General features: G+C 38.6%; 1 protein-coding gene across 2 annotated transcripts in view; it reads right to left on the bottom strand.

Moving 5' to 3' along the window:
• Positions 1 to 23,250, bottom strand: part of NLGN1 (neuroligin 1) — a gene marked incomplete at its 3' end in the record, with an annotated part of 2,013,512 nt that overhangs the window by 612,399 nt on the left and 1,377,863 nt on the right. For both annotated transcript variants that reach the window (XM_081087461.1, XM_081087460.1), the window contains exon 2: positions 11,382 to 11,883. In XM_081087461.1, coding sequence (XP_080943587.1) covers positions 11,382 to 11,883 — 502 coding nt within the window. The remainder of the gene's footprint in view (positions 1 to 11,381; positions 11,884 to 23,250) is intronic.

The raw sequence follows: 23,250 nt of genomic DNA, 5'->3' as shown, positions 1-23,250 counted from the left end.
AAGTGCCAATGGAGAGTGGCTAAAGACTTTACTAACAAAACAACAACAAAAACACAAATAAAAACAAATAGTGCCCTGGCTGCTGTGGCTCAGTTGATTGAGCACTGTTCCTGTGCACTAAGAGGTCACCAGTTCAATTCCTGCTCAGGGCATACACCTGGAGTTGCAGGAACGATCCCCGGTAAGGGATGTGCAGGGGCCGCCAATGGATGTTCTGCTCTCATATTGATGTTTCTCTCTCCATCTCCTTTTCTCTCTCTCTCAAATCAATAAAAAAATATTTTTTTAAAAAAAATAGCAGACAATATTCATTTTGTTGATGCTTGTCATCTTGTTTCTTTCACCCCAAATTGTTATCTAGCTCCCCTAATTTTTTTTGTCACCCTGTGTCATTTTCACAGCTTTCTCCTCCAACCAATCAGCAAATTCCTTTTCCAAGTGGAATTTCCCACAATGCTCAAATTTCTTTTTCCTGCTTAAAAATTATTACACTGATACTTCCTATAAATACTGTCTATCACTCAGTTTGCCCCTATTTCCAGGACAAGAAGAGAATGAAAATTGCTAGCAGCAATCACTATTGTCTCTACCTTCATGATTCGCACAGAGATGCTACTTTCTCAGTTCTGAGAACTCAGTTCTCGAGCCTTATCCAATCCTCTGGTCCCAACTTCTTCCTGCTCTTCACACATTTATTTTCAAAAGGTAATTGAAATAGGCTACAGCAAGGACCCCTCCTAACGCCAGTCCCTATCTATTTCAAGGACTGACATTGCAGTATAAGAAGATGTTAAGAAAATCCATGTGAAATTTTTGTATAACTTTCATGTCTGTAAAGCAACTCACCTCACTGATATTGCCTGCGATCTTAAAAAGTTAACATACACCACTGGGTGTCAGACCATAATTGCATATAATTAGCAAACAGTAACTCTTTCAAAAGATTGCAACTGATTACATAATAAATATGAATTCGGAAATCCAGGATTAACATAACCATTCTTAGAATGAGCTATAAGAAAGATTCCTTTCTCTTATTACTTGTGCCATACCAGTTCTGCACGTAATGTGAAATTTATGAAATCAACAATAACAACAACAAAAACAACTGGGGGTGATGAGGCAATCCTTAGAAATGAAGCTATTTTGAGAAGAAACTGTAAACTCTAAATTACAGTATATTGAATGATTTTAAAGGGAGTTCTCAATGAAGCATAGTGCTTCTTATTTGGGAGAGTGAAATTCCGTGTTTTATATTGCCAATGAACAGAAATGGGAGAGTGATCAGGGCTCTCTCTCTTTTAGCCAATCACTTCCTGTTGAACTCACTCTTTAAGAGCAGGTTTGCTAATTATTTGTTTGTTTGCAAAGGTAGTAGTAAAAAGCAAATAAATTAGCAGGGAAATAACTCCCTGGCAGTCCCCAGAGCAAGGAGGAGGTGCAGGCTCTGCCAAACAGCTGCTGAGTTCCTCAGGCAGCCTGGGTTAGATATATAGAGGGGCTGGTCCATCCTCCTGGAAAACAGTATGTGTCCATTTGAAATAGAACTGCCTGCTTCATCCACAATTAACCCCTGGAGAGTTCTGAAGTTTGTAGTCAACCTCTGGGTCTCCCTCTCTCCTCCGTCTCTCCACAATGTATACTTTTTTGGTTATTAGACTTAGTTTAAATAAATGGGTATGTTCCCATCGCCTCTGGCCAGTGGGAACATAAGCACCCTAAGTACAAGAATGTAATATGTATTGTTCACTGCATTTCTCTAGCCCAGTACTCAGTAGATCCGCAATAAATATTCATTAGCTAAATACATGCATGAATAAGTGCACAGGCTTTAAAAGGTGCCTTGCATACGTCTTGTGATGGTAGGCTATTAGCATTATTTTTAAATTGGAATATCAATTTGACTAAAAACAATAAAAACCCTTATACATGGGAAAGTTGAGGTGTCTCCTTTCCCCAGAACAGTTATAGCTTTGGCACAGCCTCTAATATATATATATATATATATATATATATATATATATATATATATATATATATATATATATATAAGCTTATATTGTATTTGATTATAATATAATTACATGTTTTAAACCAGGATAAACAGATCTTATAGAAATTAGGTTCTCTCCTTAAAATTTGATAAGGTGGATGAAGGCTTGGATCTGGATCATGTGGTATTCCAAGCAGCAACTGATGGAGATCCAGGTGTGGTATGCAAGAGAGAGATGCAAAAAAAATCTGCAAAGGCCTGGGCCAAGTGCAGAATACAAAAGAAGCCACAGATAGCAGCAGCCCATGAAAACCTGGCACATTTATCTTGGCTGCCCCACTGACTAAAATAAACATTTTCTCCCTTTGCTCTTTGCCCACATAAAATAACAAGGCATATTTTTAAAAACTCAGTTAAACTCCATTATGCCACCCAGACAAGATGAAAGCAGCTACAATAAGGGAATAGCTGATGTGTTTTGTCAAATTCCTAAATTATAAGGCTAATAAATTAGGGTTTTTAAATCTGTGTAGAAGCTGGAACTTCAATATTGGTACAGGCTGATCTTACAAGTTGTTCCCTGCAGAATAGAGTTAATACGATGAAACCAAGTGAGGAAATAGAGAGCAAACGCCCACACTTATTTTATTTTTATTGAAAGTAAAAACCACCTGCACACATTTCTGCTCAAAGAAAAATATTCAGTTTCATGTTTCTCTCCCAGATAGAAATGTACTCCACAGAAATAAAACTGCTTCTTTTGTTTCGTGTTCTAGCAGAATTTGATTTGCATATTGTGGGACATGTTAAGGTGCTCTCTGTGATTTAGAGAGTTTCTAAAAAGGTAATTTGATCTCAACCCATAGTTTTCTTTTTTTATTTCTAAAATTGAAGGCTGCATACCCTTCTGAGAAGTGAGCCATGAGAGGAAGACATTAGCTTGCCTTGTATTAGATAATAAAGAAGTTCCACAGGGGACGAGTTACATATTATGACATTGTGAATATAAGGCTCATTTGGATTTAATTCATTACTACATCATGTTGCACAGGAAAGCAATTTTTAAGCAATAGAAGTGCACTTCATTTGTAAAGGACCCAGCTATAACACACAATCAGTTATTGAAGACAGAAACTGATTTCCCAAATCAGGCATATAAAATTTAATATATTTGCTCCAGTTATAATGAAAGAAAAGGGAACTTCAATGCCATTTCCTCCCCATGAGAATGACACTTTGTAAGATTTGGAAAGTGCATTTTTGCTTGGGGAGTTGACTACATTTTGATGCCACAATCTAATAAGTTGAAGAAATTGATTGAGCATCTTTAAAAAATTATTTGAAATACTTTTTGGACACACAGAATATAATTTCAAATCCTATCCTTCTATAAATGTAATGTTATTACATTAAAATAAGATCGGAAATACATGAATTATTAAAATAAGGTTAAAGAAACTAGACAACCAACTTATACCATACACAAAAATAAACTCAAAATGGATAAAGGACTTAAATGGAAGGTGGGGAACCATAAAAGTCTTAGAAGAAATCATAGGCACCAAAATAGCAGACATTTGTCGTAGCAATATCTTTACCAATACAGCTCCTAGGGCAATGGAAACTAAGGAGAAAACAAACAAATGGGACTGCATCAAAATAAAAAGCTTCTGCACAGCAAAAGAAACCATCAACAAAACAACAAGAAAGCCCACTGCATGGGAGAACATATTTGCCGATGTTATCTCCGATAAGCGTTTAATCTCCAAAATTTACAGGGAACTCATACAACTTAACAAAAGGAAGATAAACAATCCAATCAAAAAATGGTCAAAGGACCTAAATAGACACTTTTCAAAAGAGGACATTCAGAAAGCCAAGAGACATGAAAACATGCTCAAAGTCACTAATCATCTGAGAGATGCAAATCAAAACAACAATGAGGTACCATCTCACACCTGTCAGAATGGCTTTCATCAACAAATCAACAAATTACAAGTGCTGGAAAGGATGCAGAGAAAAAGGAACCTTCCTTCACTGCTGATGGGAATGCAGACTGGTATAGTCACTGTGGAAGACAGTATCGCATTTACTCAAAAAATTAAAAATGGAACTGCCATTTGACCCAGTGATACCACTTCTAGAAATATATCCCAAGAAACCAGAAACACCAATCAGAAAGGATATATGCACCCTTATGTTTATAGCAGCATAATTTACTATAGCTAAGATTTGAAAACAGCCTAAGTGCCCATCAGCAGATGAGTGGATTAGAAAAATGTGGTTTATCTACTACGCTGCTTTAAAAAGGAAGGAATTATTACCATTTGCAACAGCATGGATGAAACTGGAGAGCACTATGCTAACTGAAATAAGCCAGTCAGTGTAAGATACATACCAAATGATTTCATTCATTTGTGGAATATAGATAAAATTATAAACTGATGAACAAAAATAGATACAGAGGCAAAGAAGCATTGAACAGACTGTCAAACTACAGTGCAAAGGCAGGGGAGGTTTGGGGGTGAGGTGGGGTAAGAGATTAACCAAAGGACTTGTATGCATGCATATAAGCATAACCAATGGATACAAGACATTGGGGGGGGGTGCATGTGCTGGGGGGTAAGGGAGGCCAGGGGGAGGTCAATGGGAAAAAAAGGAGACATATGTACTATTTGTAATACTTTAAAAAATAAAATTAAAAAATAAGGTTAAAGATAGGCTTTGGGCTTTTTTAAAATTTCAGTATATATGCTTCTTATTATTAAATTGAATCCTAACATCTGAATAAATTATTCTACAGTAAAAAAAATAATAATTAAAACAAAAACAACAGCCAAATTATGTTGGTTTATTTAAGTTCCCTAAACTGCATGTAGGTTTAGTTAGGGTTCACCAGAAAAAAACAAACTAACTTTAAGTATATGCAGAGAGAGAGCAAAATTTATTTTAAGGAATAGGTTCACACAATTGTGGAGTCTTGGCAAGTTCAAAATCTATAGGCTAGATCAGTAGGCTGTGGACCCTGAGAAGAATTGCAGTTCAAGTTCAAAAGCAGTCTGCTGGTAGAATTCTTTCTTCTTCCTGAAAGGTTAGTCTTTTTACTATTAAACCTTCAACCGACTGGATCAAACCCACCCACATTATAGAAGGTAATTTGCTTTACTAAAAGTCTATTGATTTATATGTTAATCTCATTTTAAAAGTACCTTCTCAGAAACATCTAGAATAATATTTGACCAAATATCTGTGCATTGTGACCTAGCCAAGTTGATACATAGAATTAACCATCACACTGTGGCTATATACAGGCATCTAAAATTTGGAAAATAAAATGACCTCTGTATGCTGTGACATGTTAATAATAGTTAATAATAGTGTCCCAGGATGGGGGCAGTAGGGAGAAAGCATTCATCATCAATTTTTTGGAATCTGATTCACCAGCCAATTTCACTTCCCTCACATCCCCGAAAAACATCCATTTCAAGTGACTGTAATAAAGTACTTAATTTTATTTGATAAATATCGCTTAATCATTTTCCACATATATTTTAATTTCCCCTGTAAACTACTGTATGATATTATGAAGTCAATACTTTAAACTGCAATATTCAAATATCTTGCTTAATGTCTAAGATATGGGTTGAGATTTTCAAATTGCAAATCTCAAAAGGTCATGTGAGCCATTTAAATCTTGATTTTATTGGTACTGAAAGAAACATGAGAGTAGTGTGTAATCAGGCCCCAACCTTTCCACGTTTAAGTTATACTTTACTTAATGTGAGCATTACCTACTGTTCTATAGGAAGAGTGCTGGAACATCAAGTGAATCCACAAGAAACTGACATACTTGATGCTCAAAGAAAAAGGTTTGTTTTCATCTTGTACTACATCTGACTGATCTTGTTCCTTTTTTGGAATGAATATGATCAAGAAATGAATGGACGAAAAAGCAGTTATAGTCAATGCAGAAAAAGATGTAAGAAAAATGTGACAAGCCTTAAGTTGAATATTTTTTCAGGATAGGCAGCTGGTAAGCACAGATGACCTTGGTATATTTGATGGAAATATTTCATTGACTATAGGACATAGTCACTGCAAAGGAGTCTTCTAATTATGTACAATATATTTCTCCCACTAAGAATTCAACAAAAAACAAATTAGAAAAACTAAAGATTCCTGCATTTTGATCCTTAACAACTTAACCCTGATGCTTTACAGCAAATAGATTCTGTGAAAGTGATTTTATAACAATGAAAAGAAATGTGCTTACTAGGAAATTATGTAACCTAACATTAGCATGTAACCTTCAGGATAAAAGAATTTGTATGTGTATGACTGTGGGGGGTGGAGGGGTCGGGAAGGAGGGAGAGGCTAGAGAGAGATAGAACATTCTTTGAATTTACCTGAAATTGAGAAGGAAGAAAGCAAGCCTTCAGCAGAGCTAGACCTAGACTGAAACAACTTCCTGAAATGGTAGGGCTTAAGCAGAACTGTGAGGGGATTTACTTTGTATCTCCAAATGCCTATGATCATGGAGATACCTTTTACTTTCCATTTTTTCTTTATAGAAAGAGAATGCCATATAGATTATACAGAATATTATTAAAAACTGAATATAGTAAACAGTCAGCCCATGTTTACACAGAGAAAAAAATCCTTTATCTTTTAAAACAACTTTTTAGTACACACTATGAGAATGTAAATAAAATATGTTCCAAAAATCATATATATGACTTTAATTTCAAAGTTCAATAATATAGATTAAGAACTAGAGTATACAGATGCTCCTAGATTAACAATGGGGTTACATCCAGATAAACCCACTGTATAGTTAAAATATTGTAAATATAAAATGCATTTAATACACCTAACCTGCTGAGCATCATAGCTTAGCTTAGCCTACATTAAACACACTAAGAACACTTACATTAGCTTACAGTTGAGCAAAATCATCTCACTGTCACTGCCAGGACCATGGAAGAGTACTGTGCCATATATAGCTAGTCTGGGAAAAGGCTAGCTATATATTCAAAATTTAAAGCACGCTTTCTACTTGTATCATCACAAAGACAAAAAAAATTCTAAGTCAGACCATTGTAAATTGGGGACCATGTGAACATTCTTTTAAAATAAATGCTAGGGGACTCTTTCCCCTTCCCCACATGGGAGTCTGTGCTTGTTTCACAATAAATTTCCACCTTTGCTATAAGAATAAACAAACAAGCAAAGGATAATGTGCATGGAAGTGAAGGTTTTATCAAAAAGGTCTGTATTCTGGGCTCATTCTATCCTGCAGTAAATATTTACTGGGTGTCTGCATACCATACTCAAGTACTACTAGAATGTCAGATTGATAGTCTCCTTTCTCTACTGCAAAGTAGACAGTGACTCATGCCAACAAAAAGAGAGAAAACAAAGTACTGAGAGTTGCAAGCTAAGAGTGAGAGGACTCAACTGGTGAGAGATCAGAGAGCATCATGAAAAAGTTAGCACTTGAACCAGGCCTCAAAGGATGCATAGTATCTGAACACTAGAGGCCTGGCACATGAAATTCGTGCCCTGGGCGGGGAGTGTCCCTCAGCCCAGCCTGCAGCCTCTCCAATCTGGGACCCCTCGGGGGATGTCTCACTGCCGGTTTCAGGCCTAAACCGGCAGTCGGACATCCCTCTCACAATCCAGGACTGCTGGCTCCCAACCACTCGCCTGCCTGCCAGCCTGATCACCTCCTAACCCAGCGGTTCTCAACCTGTGAGTCACGACCCCTTTGGCAGTCAAACAACCCTTTCATAGGGCTCACCTAAGACCATCCTGCATATCAGATATTTACATTATGATTCATAACAGTAGCAACATTACAGTTATGAAGTAGCAATGAAAATAATTTTATGGTTGGGTCACAACATGAGAAACTGTATTTAAAGGACCAGAAGGTTGAGAACCACTGCCTAATCACTCCCTTCTCAGCCTGATCGATGCCTACCTGCTCCCCTGCCAGCCTGATTACCCCCAACTGCCCTCCCCTGCCGGCCTGGTCATTTCCAACTGCCCTCCCCTGCCAGCCATCTTGTGGTGGCCATCTTGTGTCCACATGGGGGTGGCCATCTTTTGTGAGGGTGTGGTGGTCGATTTGCATATCACCTCTTTATTACATAGGATGTCAGAATTGAGAAGGTCATTATATTCAAAGATCCTCCTATAATCAATCATCATTCATCCTATTAGTGGGTGCTACCATGGCTCTGACCAAATGCTTAAGGATTGAAAGAGTGTAACTTCTCATCAGTGAGTTGATCCAGTCAGTTGAGAGAATTAATGTAATTCTGCATAACACTGAGAAATCCTAAGTGAAGGAGTTGCTGATTCTAAAATCTAGAGCAAGAAAATACTATGCATAATTAAACAAATCTTATCCTATGTATTTCTTTTGTGATTAAATTTATGACAATGTTCACTTGTTATCTGGATAGATCAATAATAGAATAGATAAAACTTCCTATAGGAACCAACACACCACTACTGTTAAATTCATTCTGTTATCATTTGCATGTATCAAATTATGCACAGTTTTGCTATATGTTTACATCTTTTTCTCCTATTAAAATGCCAGCTGTTTCATTGCCCTCTTCATTTATCCTGACCATCCTGCTCTCAATCCCTTTATTACTGAAATCAAAGATAAATAAAAAAAAACATGAAGGGAAAAGAAGACGGAGATAAAAAATAAATATATAAGGCAGAGGAAGAACAGAAATGGTGACAAAGTATAGCTGGAGACTGGAGAACAGTTGCCAATGGCATCACCATCAAGACTTGAATCTACACAAAAAGATAACAGCAAAAATATATTGCTGTGGTATCTGAGGAAAGAAAAATCACTTATTTAAAGGAGTCTTTTTAGTGTTCTCATAACCATAAAGCAGTCCATGGGTCTCCCATGAACTCCACAGCTAGCTTTTCTTTAGTCTGGCTTTTCTCTCATTAAGACCGGAGAGAGCATGCAGTTGTCAGCTTTCTTGAACAGGAACTTTTACTCCTTGGTAAAAGAGTATCATGGTTCCTGAATAGAAGGAAATAAACTTGAGTGATAGACATGGAAAGGGAGGGGTGAAAAGAATAAAGATGCTGTGAGCACAGGATAGACAATCTACACTAATAAAAGAGAAAACTGGTAATTGGCGTACGATGATACCCTTTTCATTGGCTAATCAGGGTGATATGCAAATTAACTGCCAACTAAGATTGGCAGTTAACTGCCAACAAGATGGCGGCTAATTTGCATATGTAGGCACAATGGAGGGAGGCGAAAGGGAAAGCAGGAAGAAGCCCCCTGCCACTGACAGTGATCAGAAACCCAGGGGGGAGCTAAGAGCTGGGCCGCCTTTGCCCTGCCCCCCGGCCATGATCGGAGAATCAGGTGCCTTTGCCGCCCTGGCCAGTGATAGCAGGAAGTAGGGGTGGAGCCAGCGATGGGAGCTGGGCATGGTTGAAGCTGGCAGTCCCAGGAGCTAGGGGTCCCTTGCCTGGGCCTAAAGCAAAGCCCACAATCGCGGCGCCCCCCGCTGCCACTGCAGGTCCCCGCTGCCTGGGCCGGATGCCTAGGCCAGAGGCGTTAGGCCTGGGCAGGGGTGGAGCCTACAACCGCGGGGAGCTGGGGGTCCCCTGCCCAGGACTGACACCTTTGCCGGAGGCCTCAGGCCTGGTCAAGGGGCCGATCCGGTGATTGGTGATCGGAGGGTGATGAGGGTCAACTCCTCTGGCTGAGGCATCAGGCCTGGGTGGGGGGCGGAGCCGGGGATTGGGGGGATATGATGGTCCCCTTGCCCAGGCCTGAAGCCTGGGTCAGAGGCGTTAGGCTTGGGCAGGGGGTGGAGCAAGCGATCAGAGGGAGATGGGGGTCCCCTGCCCAGGCATGATTCCTGGGCCGGAGGCCTCAGGCCTGGGCGGGGGCCAGAGCCAGTGATCAGGGGGAGATGGGGGTCCCCTGTCCAAGCCTGACACCTCTGGCGGAGGCGTCAGGCCTGGGCAAGGGGCCGATCAGGCGATCGGAGGGTGATGGGGGTCAACGCCTGAGGGCTCCCAGTATGTGAGAGGGGGCAGGCTGGGCTGAGGGACACTCTCCCCCCCCCCCTTCACACCCAGTGCACGGATTTCGTGCACCGGGCCCCTAGTGATACTATAACAAGCAAACAAATCTAATGTCTGAGTTCAAAGAAGAGGGCAGAGAAGCTACAGGAATGTTTACTTTCTTTTTAAAAAAATATATTTTATTGATTTTTACAGCAAGGAAGGGAGAGGGATAGAGAATTAGAAACATCGATGAGAGAGAAACATCGATCAGCTGCCTCTTGCACAACCCCCAATGGGGATCGAGCCTGCAACCAAGGTACATGCCCTTGACTGGAATAGAACCTGGGACCATTCTGTCTGCAGGCTGACACTCTATCCACTGAGCCAAACCGGTTAGGGAAGGACTGTTTACTTTCTTATGCCAAAGAATATTAAAGTAGGGCAAGTGAGCATAGATTTAATTAAACTTAGAGCAAATTATTGTTTTATTTCTAGATAGCTGAAACAGAGAGTTCCTCATTTTAGGTCAGTTTAAGAAGGATCATAACAATACAGTAGATGCTAACAAGTAGCAAAGATTTTGGACTCTTTGGCAGGATTGGGTAGCCATTAATACAGGGTTCTCATTGCCATTAGTTGGTCTGATGGAAATAGGGGTTTCCCCCTTACAGAGGGGAGAAATCCATCTCTACAATTTAAATAAAACTAATTCCTATGATAGGATCCAGTATGGAGATAACATAGCCATAATCAACATATTATGCAAGACAAGTTAAATGGCAACTTACCTTAAAGAGGACGATGAGTTTTTGGAATTGCCTGAACCCAATGTGTTTCAATAAAAATATGCTCATTGGAAAGCTCAGGGATGTAGAAGACCAAATACTACCAGTGCTCCTGACCATAAGAGGCAGTTACTTCTGCTCCAAAAAACAGGTTTATTTTATTCTGGGGTCATTAAAATTCAATCATATGGTTAATGTCTTAGTTCTTATTACATGTACATCCAGCAGTCTTTGCATCTCCATTTGGCATACCTGGACTTCCCAAGATGGAAAAATGCACTAGCTCAAGTCTGTTAGTCTTCATAGTACCCACAATTCTTATTATCAATTCATAAAGCAGCATCATTAATTTATATTACAATATCATAAGTCTGAAAATGTAGACCTCCCCTTCTGTGAAAAATGTTCCAGTAAGTTATAGCTCTCAGCTTACAAGGTTAATCTTACACCATGGAAAAATCACCTGTTCAGTAATCCCTAAAACATCTTTCCAGAAAATGCCTCCCCACCAACATCCATTTCTTTTTTCCTACCTGAAAGTCTTCTTAATATCTTCTGCTTGGATTGTCTTGAGAATCTCTTGATATAACTGATGATCAAGTGTTCCTGAAGATGTAGCATTTGAAGGGCAATTTTTATGTGCATAATAGCCTATCAAAATTCCAAAAATAAACAAAATGATGGCTGTACAAAGTATTTTTAAAAGGCGGCAAAAGGTGCAGTGGTTGCTCTTTGGTGCAGATCTTGTATAGCGGGTAGCATAGTCAGACTCTTCTTGAAGTCGCTGAAACCTGCCTTTGGGTGAAGTTGCTGGTTGAATGGAATCAAGATTGAGGTCTGCAGTCTCTGAACTCTCCAGGTTCTGATTCTCTGCACTATCTAGGTGAAACTGGTCAAAACCAGGCTCCTCCAGTTCCTTTTCCATGTCCCACTCTAAGTCAAGGGCAGTGGCTTGAAGGTCATCATTGTCCAAGTACTGTGAATGTCCTGGAGCTCTTTGATCTGCATTGACTTTTTGATAGGCCATCTTCTTACCTGTGAAAACAAGAGAGGTATTGCGTCTTAAAATAAACAATAAAAAAAACCCCATGGTAAAAATAAAACAATAAACTGTATTATGTGTCCATAAAATTTTAGTGATTATCCATAGAAATGCATTGTCCCCAAGGAAAAATCACATATAAGTTAATTATGTTTTGCTATTGATGTTACTATAGGAAAAGAAGATATTATCTACACTAATAATAGACAAACATGGTAATTGACCATACCTTCACTATGCCCGCCATTGGCTGATCAGAGTGATATGCAAATTAACCACCAACAAAGATGGTGGCTAATTTGCATACTGCAGGCAGGGTGGAACAGCACGAATGGCCATCCAGGCCCCCATGTGCGACCTGTCCAGGGGAATGGGCTCTGGGTGACCTCCCTGAGCTCAGACTGTGGACCCAGATACCTCAAGGAAGAGTGCCTGGCCAGGCCCAGGCAGGGGCCGGTGCAGAAGTACCAGGGCAGAGTTGCTTCGGTGTCTCAGTGAAATTTGCAACTGACCCAAGGAGGAAACCTGAGAGGGGAAAGGCCGGGAGGCATGAATTGCCAGCACTTTAGCCACTTGAAAACAGCTCCACTTGGAATGCGAGGCGGTTGTATGTTCAGCTGAGAAGTGAGGGGGCTGAACTCCACCATCGCTGGGCTCCTGTCAGTCCGAGGCCCAAGCGTCCACCATGACAAGGAAAGAACAGAGTGAGGGGCCCGGAGGAAGGGAGGACAATTGAAGAAAACCGTGTCTAGACTTCCCCAGCCCGCTCCTTCTTTCTGCTGCCTACAAGAGCCCCAGGCCCGGCCACAGTTCTGTCTCCACCTTTTAGTCCCCTGTTCTCCAACCACAGAGGAAAGAAATAAGGAAGGGGTCTGTGCTGCCTTCAGAAAGTATCTATATACCTGATTGGCCAGTTGTCTTCCACAGAGAGAGGCCAGACTGTGGCTTAGGCACGCTCCCCACAGGGACATCAGTAGGACATCCTGTGAGGGCTCCCAGACTGTTAGAGGGGGCAGGCTGGGCTGAGGGATGCCCCCCGAGTCCACAAATTTTTGTGCACCGGGCCTCTACTATTAAAAATAAAAGTATATGGTACTTGGTAGAAAAACTTATGAGAACACAAAATACACACACACACACACACAAATTTACCTTTGAAGCTCAAGAGAATAACACAGTTGCATGAGGGTAATGTATTCAATGAAGGAAATATTTATGCTTACTCATTTTCAAAATCATTATTAAGAAGAAAAAAAAAACAAGGGCAGAAGCTATTTGGTAGGTGAAGGGGAAAGAAAAAAAAAAAGATTCCTGAATGATTTGCATTGACAAAGCTAATATTAAATGAAATTGCTCTGCCTATATAGCAACTCTATAGAAATACAAGAAGCAAGATACAGTACATCACATAGTCATGAGTAATCAAAAGGATTAGAGAATTTTAAGGTTACTACAGAAGACCATGGTATTCCATGGAGTTATGTAATTAGTGACATGAATTGGCCTCACTCATTGAAATTTAAATAAATGTCTGGGATGGCACCTATTCCCCCCAAAACAAACAAACGAACACCCTCTGATAGCCTTGGAGAGTTTGGTTTCATAACCTTGCTACAGAAATGGCAGATGGAGGTTTTCCTCCCTACACAGTCTTGGATGACAGTTTGTAGTATCCTGCAGAGAGGTATTAGGATAACTAGGCTAATTAACTACAAGTGGTCTTCAGTCTGTATTCAGTAACCCACTTGTGTGTTATGGTTGCAGATTAAGAGAATTTAAAACAAAATTTTCTGTGTATTAGGTATGTCATCCCAGCTGGAATCTAAGATCTCTCACTATGTTTTATGATTATTCTATGTGCTCCACTGTGGATAAAGAACAGAGCTCACCTGACAACTGATTATCCAATTGCCTAATAGCCAGTGGTTGACAAATAAACTCTAATGAAAAAGATACAAACAAGGTTTATATAAAAGGGAGTGGCATCATGCACAGAATTATGTGTATACACAGCTCCAATCCTGGCTGGCAGGAGCTCATGAATTAAAATATCCTGAATGTTTAAAAAAAATCCAAATGTAATTAAATATTAAACTTTACAAAATAAACATTGTAATCCTGGCTAGATTTTCATTCTACTACCCTATAAACTAGGATTTCCACTTACCTAGAATTGAGTCAATAAAGATGAAAATCTAAGGCATGTCAGGTAGTGTGACAGGTCCCTATTACTCAAGAAAGGAACACTACACCCAGAGAAACAAATACATAAACAAATAAGTCAAAATATGCAAAATGGGAGAATCAGGGGTGATTGATTCTACAGAGAAGCTGAGAAAGGATTTCCCAAGTGACCTCGAAGGTACGTGTGACAAAAGAGAGGAGGGCATTCTGGCAGAGGGAAATCTATAAGCAGGCAGAATAATGAGAATGCACAGTGTGTGGAACCCCTGAAAAGACCAGAGTAGCATGCTGTGGCTAAAGATGCAGCACATGAGCCAGACATTTAGAGAAAAGCTAGGGAAGGTGATCTTGGCCAAAAGGTTTAACGTCTTTGCAACACAGGGTATTCCTTTGTGAAATGTATGTGATAATAATACAAATCTCAACGTGTTGTCATTAGAATTAATTGAGACAGTGAACCTAACACATCCATTGAATGCTGCATGGGTCAGAAGGGACATTTCTAGTATTAGAGAAGGGAGGACTGCCAAAGATCGCTGGAAAGAAATAAAAATTAGTACAATAATGCAGAAGAAATTATATAATTCTGCAAGATATTGTAGAGAAAAGGAAGAGGTTGCATGACATTCATGTACACTCACACACATACATATATAGTAGTATATATATATTAATCTTAAGGTAACTGCAGTTTTATAAAAATGTGAGATGGAAAAGTTGGTGGTAAATTTTTGAATATTCCACAATTCAACTTATTTAAACATACATTATAAAATACTGCAATTTCCTAGCACTAGTCATTCTTTTTTTTTTTTTTTTCCTGTTTGGCTTAAACATCAATAAATTCCTGTTATCTTGACATGATATTATGATATTATTTCTTTAATCACTCAGTTCATGTATTATTGATTAATTTACTTAAACACAGTCCCGCTGTGGCTTTCTAGATTTTTTCCTCTAACTTTAATGACTCAAGTCTCTTTCTCTTAAAGCTTTTTCAAAAATTGAATTACAGAACATAGTTTATGTTGAAGGAAGACTTGACACATAGGAGTTACTACTAAAATGTGAGATCTCTAATTCTGACCTCTAATATGACCATTCAAAGTCACTTCTCTACAAATCACTCAGAAAACAACTGCAGTGATGAGGTAGAGTTTTCATTTCTAGCCTGACAATAGGCATTCCATCACATGTACATCAGCAATTTAACACTTTTCAAATATCAGACAGAGCCATCAATTAGAATGTAATGCAGATACAGATATTAACTCCTCATTATGATGGATATCTACCTGACATCCTTACTACCACTTTGAACTCATTATGCATTTGTAAATTTTCACTAAATTCTATCTTCCAGGAGAGCAGCATCTGAATCAAAGGTGAATGGAGCCACTTGATGTAACAAAATCCAAGTATTTCAGGAAAATTACCAAGGAAATAAGTATGTGATAACATGTACAATAAAGTATTTTAACTACTTATTAGTTTAAAAATACATATCCACATTTGTTTCAAATTGTCTTGCTTTTAAGGAAAATAGGATAGCTCTTGCAAAATTATAAATCTCTGCCCTCACAGTTTTGTTTCATTTAATCCATCAATCCATCTAAAAATAAAACTGAGTGATAAACTACTAAGCAAATAAAACTTTATTAACATATCCAATTTTGAGTGAGAACAAATTATTCCATAAGTCCCACAAAGAATGTAGCGTTCTTTAAAATACCTATGTCCTGCGAGAATGGTAAAGGACATATCACATTTCTTTTACCAGAACATTTTAATTCCCAACTGTAATGAAAATATTATAAAAAGAAATCTTCAGCAAAATCAGCATGTCTTAAATATCATATATTATGCCATTTGACCATATATTTTCTATTACTGACTCACAAGATTCATTTAATTTATACTGTCATAGTACTTTATAGCTACTCCACATGAGTAATTTAAAAAAAGATTTTGAATCTACCCCATGAATCTTTCTCTAAAAGACAAGTACTTTGGCATAGGGCAGGTCATAGAAACTTGTGGCATTTCTTTAAATAAGAATATCCATAACATCCTTAGAGTCTATATTATGCCACTGGTCTTTTCTATAAAGAGCAATTTTTAGGAAAAGTTGAACAATAATATTCTCCATGTTTTCAACACATCTTATTCATTTAGGTTGGATTCCTTCCCACCCAGACCCACGCCAAGGGCTGAATTGTTTTTGAAATTCAATATACTAAAACATTTACTTTTTATAGAGAATAGTTCCCCCTTATTTACAGAGAGTAGTTCCAAGACACCCCATGGATACTTGAAACCTCAGATAGTATAATACCATATATACATTGAGTGGCCAGATTATTATGACCACCTAACGTTTTTAGGCAAATTAGTCATAATTTCGCACTGAAGTTGCTAGAGGGCCAGACCATTATAAATAGGGAAGAGGATTGTTTACCATGACAGTAGAAGTGACTTTTTTTTTTTTAAGATATGGGTAAACAACGCGATTTAACAGCCTTTGAACATGGGATGATTGTTGGTGATTGTAACCATGGAGCAAGTATCAGCAAAACAGCCAAAGGCCTGTTCGAACACCATTGTTGTCTGCAGTTACCAAGATAAAACGTCTTCAATTCGCACAGGAACACAAGGATTGGACAGTCAAGCACTGGAAAAAAGTCATGTGATCTGATGAATCAAGTTTCCAGTAGCATCATGCAGATGGCAGAGTGAGAACTTGGCGAAAACAGCATGAAAGCATGCACCCCACATGCATGAGTATAATCCTTCAAGCTGGTGGGGGCAGTGTTATGGTTTGGAGCATGTTCCCCTGGCATGATTTGGGCCCTTTACTTCATGAGGAATAATGTCTGAATAATACAACATACCTAAGTATCGTGCTGATCAAGTTCATCCTATCATGTTGTTGGCGTATCCCAATGGAGATGGCTTCTTCCAACAAGACAATGCACCATGCCACGGTGCTCATATTGTGCAGGAGTGGTTTTAAGAACATGAGGGAGACTTTACCTTGCTTAGGTGGCCCCCACAATCACCAGATCTCAATCCAATAGGGCATTTGTGAAATGAAGTTAAAAGAGCCATCGGGCAGCTGGTTCCACAACCATCAAATCTCACAGAACTGGACAGTGCTATTCATCAGGCATGGTGTCAGATTCCTCACATCACCTTTCAACATCTCGTGGAGTCAATGCCAAGAAGAATCGCCGTAATATTGAAGGCAAAAGTAGGCCCAAGGAAGTAACAATGGGGTGGTCATAATAACCTGGCCAATCAGTATATATATCTCACGTTCAAAGGCTGTTAAATCACATGTTTACCCATATCTTCAGAAAAAAATCACTCTACTGTCGTAGTAAACAACCTGTTTCCCTGTTTATAATGGTCTGGCCCTCTAGCAACTTCAGCACAAAATTATAGCTAGCTTGCCTACAAACGTCAGGTGTTCATAATAATCTGGCCACTCGGTGTGTGTGTGTGTATAGTCTTCATTCCTATGATAAACTTTGATTTATAAATTGCCACAGTAGGAGATTAACAACAACTAATGCTTACAGAATAATTATAACAATATATTGTAATAAAAGATATGTGAATGTCATCTGTCTCTCAAAAATTTAATTTCTGACAAATTTCCCAAAACATTTTCATCCACACATTTAGTGCCTTTTCCATCTTAACTAAGTACTTATCATTCACTGTGGTCATTACTTTTGCAGTTTTGAGGTACAATGGAAAAACTAGCACAGATTTCTTTTTCCTTCTTCACAATGTCACGAATAGAATATTCATTCTTAATGTGGATTTTAGCAACTTCAGCAGTTTCAATTTTTTTCTTTCCTTAAGTCAAGAACTTTCATAATTTCACTTAAAGGAAGCCGTTGACACCTTCTATTTGGTATATGCAACTTGCTGCATCACTACTCTTGCACTTTGGAGCCATTGCTATGGAAAATAAAGGTTACTTGAACACAAGCACTGCAATGCCAGGACAGGCCATCTGATTACTGAGACAGCTACAAAGTGACTAACAGGAGGGGAGCACCTACAGCTTGGGGAGCCTGGACAAAGGGAAGATTCACTCTCAGGAAGGACAAAAACAGACAGCCATCAGATTTCACCACTCCACTCAGAAAGCCACACAGTTTAAAACTCATGAATTGTTTATTTCTGAAATTTTTAATATTTTCAGATCACAGTTGATGACAGGTAAGCAAAATCATGAATAAGGAAAGACTACTTACACTTATCCCTTTATAAGGAAAAAAGCAGATACTAATTGAACTAAAAGACATTTGTTTTTCTAAGCTATTATAGGCATAAATCAATAATAAAAAAACTTTGTATTCTTACTGAGCATATGATTCATTTAAAAATAAATTGATACTTTGAATGCCTTTTTTCACTATTTTTACTGTGTGAAACAATATAAATTATACAAAAACAAAAGCTGAATACTGAAAAAAGCTAACATTTTAATTTGTGAAGTACAATCTCTAGCTGTTGCAGAACAGCCTAACACAATGGGTAGCAAATATTTTAGATGGTAAATACATCTTACAAAAAAATTTTAACATGTTATATATTACTAATGCTATTTAAAAATATAATCATAGTACTATTATTTTCTTGCTCAGCAATTATAATAAGGAAGTTTGTTATGTAATAACCTGGTCTTATCAATCTCTAAATTAGTGTACTCTATAGTCAGACTACCTAATTGGAATTCTTGCTCTGCTACAGAATATATACCAGTTATTTAATATCTTTATGCTTAGATTCCACATTTGTAAAATGGAAATAATGACATAAATTATTGAAGGTGCTTATAACAGCATCTAACACATTTAATTGATTCACTAATAAAGGATCATTCCAGAATTTTATAGAGTTTAAGAAATCGGAAATACATGGGGCTTACAATTTTTATTTTTTAAAATATATTTTTATTTATTTCAGAGAGGAAGGGAGAGGGAGAAAGAGACAGAGACATTCATGGTTAAGAGAGAATCATTGATTGGCTGCCTCTTGAACACCATACACTGGGGATCAAGACTGCAACCCAGTCATATGCCCTGACAGGAATCGAACCGTGAACTCCCAGTTCATAACGAGCCACTCCAGACAGGCTGGAGCTTACAGTTTTAAAGTATAGCTTTGAATAAATCAAATTATGACTAGGAGACTTAAGTTTCAATAACAAGACCTGGAGATAATGGGAAATGCAGTGGTGTACTCAAGCACTTTTAAGAGTGGGAAATATCTATTAATCATTAGCTAAGGTTCAGATAGACGAAAGGAAAGTCTGGCTAATCTATAATAATAAAAGTATAAGATGCTAAGTAGACCAGACAGCTGAACGACCTTCCGGATGTCATTCTGGATGAAGCTGAGGCAGCGGGGGCCAAGGCAGAGGTGGTTAGGGGTGATCAGGTAAGCAGGTGAATGGTTAGGGGTGATCAGGCAGGCAGGTAGAGTGGTTAGGGGTAATGAGGCAGGCAGGTGAATGGTTAGGGGTGAGCAGGCAGGCAAGCGGTTAGGAGACAGTGCTCCTGGATTGCAAGAGGATGCAGGCCGGGCTGAGGTAATCCCCGCCCCCATGCAAGAATTTTGTGCACCAGGCCTCTAGTGTTATATACAATGTTATTATTGCATTTGACTTACTACCACCAATTCTATATATTTTTGTTGCAGAGTTCAATTTCTTGTTAGTCTAATTCCAGAAAACAAAACAACAATAACCAAAAAAAAGCTTTTCCATAATGCTGAAGAGTTCAGTTTAATAGTTCTAGGAATTAATGATAATTATGAGTTATAAATGTTTGTTGTAGAAAGACATGTTTGTCATAAGTGGTTGACTTGATTTATTGACTATGATGATACCAATAGTATTTTAACTCAAACAGTGTAGAACTTATTAGAATTAGAAATACATCTAAAGACTTTCCTACTAGAACAATTCATTTTATAAGTTAAATAAATAAATGGATCTGGTAGATTAACTTTAAAACAGAAGGCAGGTTCTCAATTTCCTATGACAGTTCTATGATTGAATATTTATTGTACTATGGGAAAAAATATTCATATACCATTTCCTAAAGCTTTGAATGTCAACTCATTTGCTGGTTTGAGCCAATTGAGTTGAGGCAAATGCTTTCTTAGAAATGTCAGTGCATCATCAAAAGGTATTCATTATGCACCTTCGTGCATGGTACTTTAGATGCTGTACCAGTGAACTATATGAATGCCCAGAGGAATTTTTAAATCTAAATTTGACTATTCCTTATAGCCTAAAAAGGGTTGACATACATTTTTCAGTATGAACCTAGTTTGTACAAATAAAGCCCATATTTCTGGAATCCATTTCTGTTGTTGAAAGCTTTAATGGCCTCAATTTGAAAGCAGGGCAAAAGATAAAACTATAAAAACAGTAATTCAGAAGACTCTATTGCCCGACTTAATTTTCCTGTATAATGAGATTTTTTTCCATCTGGTTTTGTGAAATGGCCCTGGCAATTGCTATAGTGTCTGTAAATGCATTAAGACTTTCTTATTTAATTGCAATGCTGTGTGTCAACTGCATACAAGAAATGACAATAATTATTTGTTGTTCATGCTTCACTAATTGAAATTAGAGTGTATATAAAGTAAAGGGAACCTATTATTTGTGTTTCATTTTTAGAAAAAAATTAGACAAAGCCTACTCTTAAATTCAATAGCACATTGAATTTAGCAGATAATAAAGTTGGAAAGTGTAAAACTCACTTTACTCTGGGGCCTGAGTTACCTTGATTCTAAATGATATGTAAAAGGGTACCCTTATAGCATGCCAAATTAATGAGCTATAAATTGCAAAATGCAGTCAAAAACCATTTGAGGGAAAATTATTTGATGAAATCCAGCAGGTTTGTGTAAATTTGTTTTATATTGCTTGCATATGTATGACCACCTGGCCAGTTCCCTGAGTGGGCCGCCTTTCTTTAGGTACCTGTGTGCAATTGCAATTACTGTGTATAACGCACTCTAAGTGAATCGTTAATTGGGCCCACCTGGGTTCCTGTATTTATGGTAATGTTTTTCAGTATTAGATGATGTATTTTAATTTATGATTTGGCAAACAGAATAATTAATTTAAATGAACTAAAACAATAGAGTATACTCTGTGTTTCCTCATCAGGTATTTTGAACATTTAGTTTTATTCAGAGTATGTATCATTCAAGTTGAAGTCTCACCAACATCTACTTTGGGATGTGCAAACAGGTCCAGTTCCTGCATGGACTCCTTTCCTGGTCCTTTTGGTGTTTTGATTCTACCTAGATCCTAGAGTATCTCTCTTTTTTGGGGGTTGGGGAGGGTGTGTGGTCATCATTTCCATTTATAGTAAAATCGGTAGAAGTACTATATTTATCTACTTTTACAATTATTTACATCCTTTCCACCTTCAGAGTATCTGAAGTGGTTTACATTAGAAATGCACACACACGAGATAAATGAAACCACAAAAAAATAAAATAAAGAAGAGCAGAGTAGGAAACAATTCTGATAGTGCAGAAAAAGGAAGCCACTATAACTGAGTTTTCATGCCGTTCTGGACTTCCCTGCAGTCAAGGCAAAGACAGGCATCTGCAGGGTCTTCTCAAATCCCATCAGCCTTCGGCTAATATCACTTGCTTATGTATAAGGCTCTTAGTCTCAGCTGAAGAGTTTGCCTTTAATTCTATTTTTTCTAAGTTATCTTCCTTTGTAGTCCCAGATTTCCATGTTGGGAAGAAACTTTCCTCTATCCAGTCAGAGAAATATATGAGTCTCCCTTATTATTTCTTACACTTAGATTTGGATACATAAAAGTAACAGCACTCCCATGCTATGTTATCCAGAATTACATGCTAATAGATAATTTATTGAACCCTTAAAATGAGGCAGGATCCACTATAATGCTTGGGCTTTACTTACATTATGTTACATCTATATATATAAAAGCTTAAGCGACTGGTTGACCCTTTGACTATTCGACTGTTTGACCAGTTGACTGATCGCTATGATGCACACTGACCACCAGGGGGCAGACGCTCAACACAGGAGCTGCCCCCTGGTGGTCAGTGCACTCCCACAGCCGGAGCACTGCTCAGCTGACTGACTGGCACAGGGCTCATGGCTGGCCGCTGTGCCCGGAGACTGCAGCAGAGCGGAAGTGAGCTTACGGAGTGGCAAGCGCAGCAGGGCTGGGATGAGCAGGAGTCGCAGGCAGTGCTGGACTGCTGGTTTCAGCCTGATCCCTGCAGGCCACACCGAGGGACCCCATCAGTGCACGAATTCATGCACTGAGCCTCTAGTAATCAAATAATCTTACTAGTATTATTCCCATTTTACAAATGAGGTATCTGAGGCTTACAGGTTGTCATTTCCCTGAGTTCTCACAGCTAGTAAGTGCAAGCCGCTGGAGTATCACAACTGACCTGTCAAATTCCCAAACCTATTCTTTTAAAAATTATAACCCTCAGACTCTTTAAAAGTCCCCAAGCTGGCAGGATGTTAACAAATTCAGAGATCTTATTGGCTTATTTATCCCCAGTTATATGTCACAAATGTGACCACAAGCACTGGGAGTCTCTGCCTTTCAATCTGAAAGTCCCTATCTTGAAGCTTAGATGTCTAAGGGCTGCTCTGACTCCAGGACCTCGGGGATCCTGTTGTTTGCTCTCCACAGGGCCCTGGCAGGCATCACTGCTGCCCAGCACTGTGGTGTGGAATAAGGGCGAATTGCTTCCAAGAACATTGCTGTGAGGAAAAGACCACAGCCTCTACTTTGGATCTCTTCTTAGCAACACTGGCAACATTCCTCTTTCCTCCCACTGCTAAGGGGACAAACAACAAAACAACTCTGCTTAGAACTTGAAAGCGACTGTTCACATTCAACCTGCTTCTGACCTGTCTTCAGCTATAGAAACCCTTTGGTCCATCCTGTCCTACTCCCTACTATGTGTGGTTTACTCCGGCCTGAGAGGGCTTTGAGGGCGTCAAGAGTTAACACATCAATACAAACACCACTTGGCTCTTTGAGAGCTGTCTGCCAGGAGAAACCTCTTAGCTTAGTAGAGACACTGCAATTTTCCATCCTTTCAGCCCGCATGAATGATCTTAAATTGCTGCT

Source organism: Myotis nattereri, assembly GCF_964212035.1.
Source record: "Myotis nattereri genome assembly, chromosome: 3".
Lineage (NCBI taxonomy): Eukaryota > Metazoa > Chordata > Mammalia > Chiroptera > Vespertilionidae > Myotis > Myotis nattereri.
This window is presented reverse-complemented; position numbering and strand designations above follow the sequence as displayed.